This window comes from Cydia fagiglandana, chromosome 19 (assembly GCF_963556715.1).
Source record: "Cydia fagiglandana chromosome 19, ilCydFagi1.1, whole genome shotgun sequence".
NCBI lineage: Eukaryota > Metazoa > Arthropoda > Insecta > Lepidoptera > Tortricidae > Cydia > Cydia fagiglandana.
In genome coordinates this window covers 11,669,977-11,681,661 of record NC_085950.1, presented here as the reverse complement: position 1 = coordinate 11,681,661, position 11,685 = coordinate 11,669,977, and the positions used below count along the sequence as shown (strand labels likewise).

The window sequence follows — 11,685 nt, the reverse complement described above, 5'->3', positions numbered from 1 at the left end:
GGCTATAACCGCGAAAATCTTTGTTCACAAATGGCGGGCATTTTTCTCTGTTACTCTAATTACGCCTTCATTGGAGTAAAAGAGAAAGATCCGAATATGCGAATTTCTGTTTTCGCGGTAGGCCCTCTGAGGGGCCTCCCTGTTGCCTCCCTGTCACACGTGTGAATTTACAAATGCGACAGAGAGGCAACGTGTCGAACGTGGTTCACGGTTGGCCCTCAGGTACGGTTAAGGAGTTTGAATTCTATGCCACTTCGTACGGTCAGCATCACAAGTATTAAAACTAGAGCGATTATTTCCGAATATATATATACTTTCAAAAAATGTTTTGTTGAAGACCCCGATTCGTTTTGAAATACCTATTCTACGATACCCCACGCTATAGGGTTGAAGCGAAAAAGATTTCATTCAGGTTTTACCTACGTGTAAGGGTAACATTCCATTTCCAACGACAGCAGCTGCACTACTTTCAATTTTACTATGGAAATTGACAATGACAGGGACGCGTTCAGTACCGGTAGTGCAGTTGCGGTTAGAAATGGAATGTTACCTTAAGGAAGGTACCTGCAGTCGATGCCAATAAAGATACCTATGTTCACATACTCGTATTTTACCTTATTACAAAGAAGTAAGATGCCAAAGAGTAAATACGAGTATATCTTTAACGACGCCTGTACCCTAAAATAGTACATTTCGATGCTAGTGCGGAAGGTATGTCATTACTTCACGAGTACCGAGATATCTTGCCACGAGCCGCAGGCGAGTGGCAAGACTCGGGACGAGTGAAGAATGACATTTCCGCACGTGTATCGAACGACGTTTTTTAATACAGTTGCGAAAAAATAAGAAAAACATTGTTAATCGTACACTAAACAAAAGTGGTAACAGTGACAGCTCGGTTAGACGTCGTCTTTAAGTATATTACATCTATGGGCGTTTGGCAGCTATTCCGTTCCATTCAGTCAACTTATTAAGAACGGAGTTTTCAATATTGAATATTAAAAAATAAACGTGTTATAATGATGAAGAGGTAAGTAATTAAATATGAAATATGTAATATTTTTCGTATTCTTACATTAACGATAGGTTTTTATGCTGATTACGACGTTTAAAGGAAACTAATATTAACACTCATCAATAAGTAGTCGTGAATTGGAACAAGTATAAATTTAAAAAAATTGGAAAAGTAAAAAGCACTAGTTCGAGATAACCAACTTTCCGCACGCTAAACAGCTACGTAAAGTAGCACTTTTTGAGCAACTGTATTAAAAAATATTTTTTTCACCACACCAGCTCGGAAAGGTTTACTTTGCACTTCGAAAACTGATAGCAAAGTTGCATTTTATTCACATGTGAGACAAAGTAATCAAATGCAAATTTTGAGTTAGTTTCTTATGTTTGCTGGTAGAATTGACTTTTAAATGATGATTTTGGATGACAAATATTTAAAACATTGATTTGGATTTGATTTGGTTTGATTTTGTTGGACGGACAGACGAACATGGCAAAACTTAAGGGTTCTTAGTAGACAATGGAGCCCTGAAAACAATAGCTAGTTAAATAGGCAATAAATATGATAATGGTAGAATGTGCATCATGCATCAACCATATTTATGTACGCCTGATGGTTTTTTTGCCGCAATGTTTAAACATTGTAAGCAAAAGTTACATTCAATGCAGGCTAAGTTCTGTTTTGCTGGGATAGCGGTGGCGTCAAGCGGCCGTATCCATACAAAATTATACGGCTAAATATGAATGGGTAGTACTATGATATTTATATGTGACGTTCCACGGCAAAAGGTACCTTATGGCGGCTGGCGCTTACGTCGCATAGCGCCGCAATAATATTGGAGCGGCGTTACCTAACAATAGCGTAAGCGCCAACCGACATAAGGTACCTTTACCCGTGGGACGTCACATATTTTATCATTTTACGCTAAACGTTAAAACAGGCGATTTGCTGTATCATAAACCTTAAACATAGATAAATATTAAATTGCAAATCTGATTCCTTAGGAACGTGAAAAATGTCGATCTACTTGACTCCCCATTTAAACCAACCCAATCTCAAGGTTACGTTGTTTTATTACAGTCCCAATTTGAGTCCATCTTGTTTTACAACTCTATGTACATCCAAAAACCGCCCCAAGACCAACAGGCTTCAGTTTTCCCCCGACCGGCCCGGCGACGTGACGCGTCGCCCTCGCACGCACGCGCCGATGCAAAGGTAGGATAAAGACAAAAAATACAATTATAACATACAAAAACATCCATTTTCATTGTGCAGCGCACCTAAAGTGGGATCGAGTACTAGGGTCCCAGGACGTTTAAGGAGGTTTTTAATTGACGGCTGAAAGTATTGACTTGTGTTAAATGCTTCATCTCGTTTAGCTTGTCTGTGTCCTTTGGCACAATTTTAGTGTCCTGTTACTCCTGTTCATGAAATCTTGGTATGTAGATATTTAAATTTTCACAATTTTTACACATTATGATTTAATTGATCGACTCAATCGCATGAAAATATGTAACTGTATATGTATTTGCAAACTTATTTATTTAAGTTAAATAACGTAATACCCGAGCAAGCGAAAGATTCCCTAACTTTTTCAAAAAAATTCAAAAAATGGAATCTTGTGCATTGCGAGGTTAAACAAAAATTGCCCCCGAGTGAAACACAAATTATTTTACCACACCAACCCGAAGCAAATATTAAATGTAAAATATCAAACAAAACCAAACCTAATCAAAGCCAAATTAAATATTTATCATCCAAAATCATAATTTAAAAGTCAATTCTACCAGCAAACATAAGTAAACAACTCAAAATTGGCATCTGATTACTTTGCCTCACATGTGAATAAAATGCAACTTTGCTATCAATTTTTGAAGTGCAAAGTAAGCTTTTCCAAGCTGGTGTGGTGAAAAGTGTTTTTTTATATAAAAAGTTACACTAAGTTACATAGGGTAAGTGGTTTAATAAGTGTTAAGTATAATTTTGCAGTTAAACTAAATCATAGTATAATTCAAATTTGCGCGATTTACATTTTTGTAGCAGCTATTTGATATGGTAATTTGATTGCAGCTATTTATTAGCTGCATAATTCGCAGTTTAATATATGGGCCCGATTCGGATTTTGAAATAGACATGTGTTGGACATCTTTTAGACAACATCAAGATACGATAACGATATGTTTAAGATCTAACCTGTCAAATTTGACATTTGCGCGATTCTGGGGAGACTCTTGAACGATTTCCACAGGATATGACTTAGAGATCCAATTCACATCTAATCTAATATAGATATCTTACTCTAAGTATCTAGCGTAAAAGTGACATTGGTTGCCCGAATTGCGCTGCAAAAGAGAACTAGTTTATATCTAAACTAACGAATCTAGAATGGATCTAGTACGTGTCGTCTCTTGCGAATATCTTGAAGTTCGAATACGGCAGTAGGTTTTTTCTTTTATAAAGTCAAGATCTGGATAAAAATAATTCACAATATGTTGTTTACTCGTATCATATCCTGTCCATAAATCCCTAAAATCCTATCCTGTGCCATAAATTTGTGTTTTGTACAATAAAGAGTTTATACATACATACATACATACATATAATTAAGTCTCAAAAAGATAGACTGTGAAGCCCGTTTTACTATTTTTGTATAACAATCATTATTTAGGTATAAACGTTAAATAATTAACAGTTCAATCTGACACAATCTTTCTTAGGGTTCCGCACCCAAAGGGTAAAACGGGACCCTATTACTAAGACTCTGCTGTCCGTTCGTCCGTCCGTCCGTCCGTCTGTCACCAGGCTGTATCTCACGAACCGTGATAGCTAGACAGTTGAAATTTTCACAGATGATGTATTTCTGTTGCCGCTATAACAACAAATACTAAAAATAGAATAAAATAAAGATTTAAGTGGGGCTCCCATACAACAAACGTGATTTTTGACCGAAGTTAAGCAACGTCGGGCGGGGTCAGTACTTGGATGGATGACCGTTTTTTTGCCGTTTTTGCATTATGGTACGGAACCCTTCGTGCGCGAGTCCGAGTCGCACTTGCCCGGTTTTTCTCTACTTGAATTCCTTAAGAGGGGGCTTAAAACTTTAGTTTGTATATTTAATTACACGTTTTAAAAAAGGCAATCGCCATTAAGACTACAAGAGCAGACTCCAACTAAATCTAGATTAAAGCTGGCTTGATAGACAAAAACTTAGAAACTCGTCTCAGTTTTATTTATTTTCAGCTGTATATCGTTCGTTACCTTGCATACCATAGTAGTATAAATTTAGTATAATTACAACAATAGGCATAAAATATAGGTCTGTTCAAAAATAGAAAATATAAAGTCAGATCTAATAAATTATTGCATGGTCTCTATTGTTTCCCATAAAGTTTTAAGTCATATAATGTATTGTTTTTCCGCATTTTCGTTAGTAATTTTTTGGTTGTTCAGGATTGAACAAACCTAACCTAACCTATTTATATTTAGGATAATTTTACGAAAATCCTGAAAGTTAACGGTTTCAGAATTATGACTAATGATAATCTGACAATAATTACATTATGACTTTCAATAAGTAATTTTGTCTAAGAAAGGGATTCGATTATGCTTTAATATTGTCTTTCTATAAAGCTAATTTTATAGGTATGGGGACCTACCCTATACGTATAAAATTAAAACCGCTTGTCTGTGGCCATGAGTAACCCCATTCATAATAAAAATAAATAAATTAAACCGTTTTATAAAATATTAAGACATTATTCAACTTCGGCCTTATACTAGTCAAACATAAGAGTAATAGTCGTCGGCCATCAGACCCTAAAAAGCAAACGATAAAATTGGGGTTTGACCGGAAAGTTTATACATTATGTAAAGTTCACGAAGCCCGGCTTCGGACACAAGGTGAGATACAATTTAAAATTTAAATACTCTCGATAAAACTTAGCACCAATTTTTTTTTTATCTTGTCACTAATTAGTTTTTTTTTATGATCACCAACAGACAATACATCAAGAAAAAAGAATCAGTAGCTTACATAACATTAAAAGTAGACGTTGGTCCAATTATAGGTAACCACAGCTTGCTCCAGTATCTTAGGACATACAATATAGGTACATAGGACATTTAGACTTAAGCTATTAATAAATAAAATTTAACAAATATATATATTTTTTTTAAATAGAAGAGAATTATGTATAAATAAATGAATTAATTAATTGAAATACATTCGCACTTTGCGACAGAAAAGCGACGAAATAAAACGAAATAGTTACGGTACAGAATGAGCTACATTGCCATAGATACATTAAATATTATTATATTATATGTACTCTTATTTTCTTATAAGGCCTGATTCGAAACAAATTTGACAAATTCAGAGTGATTTTTCTTGAATATTTTCTAGCTTACTTTATATATACACTACGACATTATAATTATCAGAATCACAAAATTATTATACCAAAAAATTTTTTTTTTATCAATTCTAAGATGATCAAAAAAATCAAATAAACGCCGCCGTCTTTTTAATTAGGCGCCAAATTGCTGTCAAAAACTTGATAAGTATGGAAGAAACTTGCACATAACTAATTTCCAACATAACCTGTTACCTAATATTATACCAATACTGAAAGGTAATTTCATTGCAATATCCATGAAACAATGAGGATCTAGACATATCTTCAAATATCTGGCGTATCAGGAATTTCGTCGATGTGGTGTCAGTTACCGGGCATTGGTTACTTTTCGACAGAGAAATCGACACCAACATCACTAAAAGAAACGGTTCGCAGCTTTAGTTTAATAATGCGGATTTCCAATATTACTTTGGTAATATTTGGAGATGATCCACGATGTTTATGAGGCAATCAGCATGCTTAAGCCAGTACCCTCGAAATCGGACCAAAAAACTTGATTCAACAAAGTCCCACAGTATTGACCTATTGAACGGTATGGAGTGGAGTGTCCAAGGAATTAGTTCGTTAAAACAACAAAAACTATATGCAATATAATATTTCAAAATAAACATTGTTCTTGATAGGACTCAAACTAAGAAACTGTCAAAAAACACTGTCGGATGTATGATGGAGGGCATACAACAAAACTAACGACAGGAGCGGGAAGAAATGGAAAATGATGAATTTACTTATAAATAACAATTTTTAAACAAATATTCAATAAATTATGGAAAAACAAATCTTGATTCAGCTAGCTTCAGTACCATTAATAGGGTTTTCAATTTGGCAGATTGAATTCGAATCAGGCCTTGAGACGAAATATCATTTGATATTTGTCAGTCGCTTTTCGGTGAAGGAAAACATCGTGAGGAAACCGGACTAATCCCAATGAGGCCTAGTTTCCCCTCTGGGTTGGAAGGTCAGATGGCAGTCGCTTTCGTAAAAACTAGTGCCTACGCCAAATCATGGGATTAGTTGTCAAGCGGACCCCAGGCTCCCATGAGCCGTGGCAAAAATGCCGGGATAACGCGAGGAAGAAGGATGTACTCTTATTTTCTTCCTTCAACCAACACCTCTACCTTCATTAATATTTTCAAACTGCTCTCAATTTAAATAGTATTACGGATTAGACTCACTTCCTTTTGTTAACTCGCGCGACATGTTTCGGAGAGCCTAGGTCTAGGAGGTAGGTCTAGGAGGTAGGTCTAGGAGCAGCGTTCACGACGGCCTAGCACTGTTGGTGCTTGAGAAACGAGACCTACACGCGTATTCGGGAAACGAGATAATCACAAGACCTAGAAACGATATAGAGATCAACTAGATTTACATAAGATATCGACTAGATGTGACTTGGATATCTAAGTCATAACTTGTCGAAATCGTTCAAGAGGACCTCCAGAATCGCGGAAACGTCAAATTTGACATATCTATCTTGTCGAAATCGTTGAAGAGGACCTCCGGAATCGCGGAAACGTCAAATTTGACATATCTTTCTTACAAATATCTTTAAATTATCCATATCGTAACTTGTTGAGGTTTAGTAGAGATCTAATTCATTTTCAGAATCGAGCCGATAGGCTCTCCGAAACATGTCGCACGAGTGACTAAAAACAAGTGAGTCTAAACCGTAAAATTATTTAATGCTATTAGTATGAGTTATGTCTCACAACAGTTTAAATTGCTATTTCTTCTCCTGCACACCACTATGCCCAATGCACACATATGCGCTGATATATGCTTCAGAGCCTCCAAATTTGATTTGTCTGCCCGTATGGCACAACGGAAATTGGAATGCAAATCGACTTTCATTGCAATCTGTACAGTAACGAGTAAGTACCAATTGATAGCTGCTGTGATGTGATCAAAATTCTTGGCGGAATTTGAGTTCTAATGCCATTTTATTGTTGCCTGAATATGGAATTGATATTTGTTCCAAGTGTTTAAAAAAAGTAAGTGTTTAAGAAAAGAATTGTAAAAAAAATTTAGGTGTATTCAGTAAAGATTCTCTACATGAAAATGTCTGCCGGAAAATTTAAAACTACCTATATGTTCTAATGGGTACACGATCTTAATTCATGATCAACCGAAAAACGTTTACAATCGGCCTAGCCAAGGTTACAATCGCTCTCGCTTCGACAACATAAAGCATTATGTCTCTCTATCAATCTTCAATATTAGTGCGACAGTGACAGATGCGTTTCGATCGCTACGGAGCGTAAGCGATCGGCATCTTGGCTACGCGGCCTGCTTCCGCTACCCAAAGGTTGTACGGAAGAGATCACTCTTTAGAGATAAGACCACCTGTTGTCTGCTTCTATCTTTATATATATTTTTACTGAGTTGTGCCAATAAAGATTATTCTATTTTTCTAAGTTACAAGTTACTTAAACACAACACGTAACAAAAAGGTACCTTTATATTTTTTTCCTAAAACAGTACAAAACGAGTTAGCCCCATCCCTAATTGATGTATGAACAAGCTCAATTAAGAAGAGTTGTTTACAGAGCTATTTTATTACGAGAATTACGGTTAATGGAGTTTTCAGGGGAAAAATACACACCGGCTGTCAAGGACTAATGGCGGGAAAATAGATGGAAACAAACTTCGTTTTCATTTGAATTATGTATTACTTTTAAATGCGTAAATACTCTAGTATTTTTGCCCGGTGATTCAACTTACTTTTGTTTACTGCATGGGGCCTTTTTTTGTAATTTTATTTAATATTTAATGTAAAAAAGTAAAAGTCACGATCATGTAGCATACGTATTTGAATTCCAGCAATTATTTGCACTTTTGAGGATAAGGGTAACATTCCAATTCCAACGACAGCTGCACTACTGGCCATTTTACTATGGAAATTGACAATGACAGAGACGCGTTCAGTATACCGGTAGTGCAGCTGCGGTTAGAAATGGAATGTTACCATAAGGGTAACATTCCATTTCCAACGACAGCTGCACTACTGTCAATTTTACTATGGAAATTGACAATGACAGCGGCGCGTTTAGTACCGGTAGTACAGCTGCAGTTAGAAATGGAATGTTACCATAAAACGTAATTTGGCTGACTGCAGTGGAGGATTTGCAGTCTTTGCCGCCCTAGGCCCCAGGCCTTGTAGTAATTAAGTAACTAGCCGCCCCTTTCTCAGGACCCACCATATAGACTGCCGCCCCAAATATCTGGCCGCCCTAGGCCCGGGCCTACTGGGGCTTAATGGAAATCCGCCACTGGCTGACTGTTTTTAAATAAAGGAACCTTTAATTTTTTTTGGTGAAAACTCATTGATAGGTATTAATCCTACAATTAATATAAAATATTTTGTACAAAAATTGCTGAATCAACACAATTGTTGTTGGCTAGTGTGAGTAGTGTGGACCACATTAGTCAACAACAGTTGTGTTGCAGTTTAAAAACTCACATAGAATACAATACATGGTGTAACATGAGTAAACCGAATAATTTTAACAGCGTATTCCTGATCATATTTAGACACAAAAATGTCCTATAAACTTTTTTGAAATTTGCCTAGTTTCAGAGATATTATTAATTAAAAAGAAAAAAATTGTTACATAGTGTAAAAGGCCTTTTTGATGGTGATGTTGCTGCTATGGGTCGTAGTCTAAATATCCTTATTGATAGATGTCAAAAATGATAAGTAACACTTTGCAAAAAGTAGGTTTTACGAAAAAAAAATGTAAAATTCGAGTTTAAGTGACCAGTTTACCAATAACATTTATTTTTTGTGTACAAAATACATTCAAAAAATTTAAAAAACAAAACAACAAAAAAATTTTTTTTTTGGCGAAGTTGACCTAAACTCATATTAATTGTTTTACTTCTTTTTATTCGGTTTCCTCATGTTACACCGTGTATAATATAAAATACTCTTTATTGCACACCTCATTACAGAAAACAATACAAATAATACAGGAAGAAGAGATACTGATTACCCTAGAAAAAACTTCCTGAAGGGTTCCTTCATGAACTATAATTAACCGAGCGTTACCAAAGGTTTCCGTTTTGAATCGGTAAAACGCTTTCGTAAGTCCGAATTTTCTCTGCATTTCTCAACCGATTCTAGAGAAATTTTGTGAACAGGAGGTCTAACAGCTCACAGACCCACTAGTTAGTTTTACTATTTGTTATTATTTACAATACGATAAGAAACGACCTTCACTTCGCCCCACATTACCTTTGCGTAAGAGCACCATTACACTGACACGTGACTCCCTAAGGACGTGTCGACACGGTCTACACTTACATGAGCTATTAATGCGATGTGACAACCCTACCTTTTTACTGAAACAAGTTTTTTCTTTTACTAAAGAGAAAGTAACGTTTTTGCGTCACTTTATAAAATCTGTGCCTACAGTTAAATTTAAAAAATTGAAAAAATAGTTATTGATAATAAGAGTGACATTCCATTTCCAACTGCAGCTGCAATTGTTCATTTTACTATGGAAACGCGTCGCTGTCAGTGTCAATTTCCATAGTAATATGAACAGTATTGCAGCTGCAGTTGGAAATGGAATGTCACTTTAACGGTATACCACTTGTTAAAATTGTAAGAAGGTACGTATAAATAAGTTTTTGGCAAACATTTTATTTTTGGTACAAGCTTTTATCGCTGACTGTACTTTTCTTTCCACAGGCAACTAATACTCATCGAGACAATTCTAAAAAACCCAAACACAATTAGGTTCTTTGTTTTATCACAAAGTTCCTATGTTCCTCTGGTCTCCATCATCAGATAAGCTCGATGACACCATAATATTGCATTGTCACCCGATTTAGTTACGTATTATGCAAAATTTCACCTCAATCTGAAACCAGGAAGTGGATCAAATTTAACTTGCAAGATTTGATTACAGTACAGACAACGGTCAGATGAAACTAAATAAAAGCTTGTAAAAATGTTTAGTTAATCGAAAACCAAAAATAAAATTACTTGAGATACTTTTAAATGCTCTGTTGACGATCTTGTTTCAAGACAACTTGTTACAAAATATCTAATTTCAGTGCTGAAGATGTTAAGAGCCAATTAATAGTTATTTTTCCCGACCTAAATTTCATTCCCTATTAATGCTGTTGATTCCATAAATGTACTTGTATTCAACCGTTTATATATAAGGTATACCGTATATACAGGGAGGTTGTTTCGGGGTTGGTCCCATATTAAAAGTTGCTCAGTAGAATCCCAAAACCTCCGTGGCAACAGGAATGAACTTATTTTTTGGCCACCCTGTGTATCAGGCCTGGTTCTAAACTATACACGTTATACATTTTCAGTTCTGTTTTCATCTTGTAATGGAATCAAGCGAATACGAAATGAAAAATGTATGGCGAAGTAAATTCTCGATCCAGACTAAAATATCAGACTGCCCGTATTATATACTGGGCGTCTATCGGCCTTGCATTTTATTACTTTATTTTATATATTTTCACATATCCGTTGTTGTATGTTATATATCTATCTATCTAATAACTTTAAACAAGCAATTCTTGTATATTCATTTATATACCTACATATATGTATATCAGGGATCTCGAAAACGTCTGTAACGATTTCGATGAAATTTGCTATATTTATGGGGGTTTTCGGTGGCGATAAATCGATCTAAGTAGCTAGGTCTTATCTCTGAGAAAACGCGCATTTTTAGTTTTTATAGCTGTATGTTTTTCGAGCAAAGCTCGTTCTCCCAGATATTTTGTAATCAAGTCACAAGGAAAATCGGACCTATTTTACAAGCTTTTATTTACTTTCTCCTGACCCGTTGTCCCTCGGTATGTCTGTATCTGTAATTAAATCTTGCAAGTTAAATTTGACCCACTTTCCAGTTGCCAATGAAGATGAAAATTTTCATAGAATTATGGTTAAGCTCTGCTGCACTACCGGTACTGAACGCGTCGCTGTTATTGTGAATTTCCGTATTAAAATGAGCAGTAGAGTAGTGCAGTTGTCGTTGGAAATGGACTGTCACGTTTAGACCAAGAAAATTCTGCAACGATTTTAGTAGAATACGCAGTGCAAGTGGTATTTATACGTCATAATTTTATAGAAGTTTGACGTCTAAAATGACACTTGCACTGCGTGTGCTATCGAAATTGTTGCAGACTTTTCGTGGTCTACCTCTACATATGTAAATTAGGTGACAATGCAATATTTATGGTAAGTACCTACTGTCGAACTGATCTGATGATGGAGACAGAACTCTGAGA

The 11,685-nt window shown here is 35.6% G+C and overlaps 1 protein-coding gene across 1 annotated transcript in view; it reads left to right on the top strand.

Moving 5' to 3' along the window:
* The first annotated feature begins 2,179 nt into the window (after positions 1 to 2,179).
* LOC134673790 (solute carrier family 2, facilitated glucose transporter member 8-like) overlaps positions 2,180 to 11,685 on the top strand; it is a 92,912-nt gene continuing 83,406 nt past the window's right edge. The window contains exon 1 of the mRNA XM_063531817.1: positions 2,180 to 2,227. Within this exon, the coding sequence (XP_063387887.1) occupies positions 2,220 to 2,227 (8 nt within the window). The 5' untranslated portion in view covers positions 2,180 to 2,219. The remainder of the gene's footprint in view (positions 2,228 to 11,685) is intronic.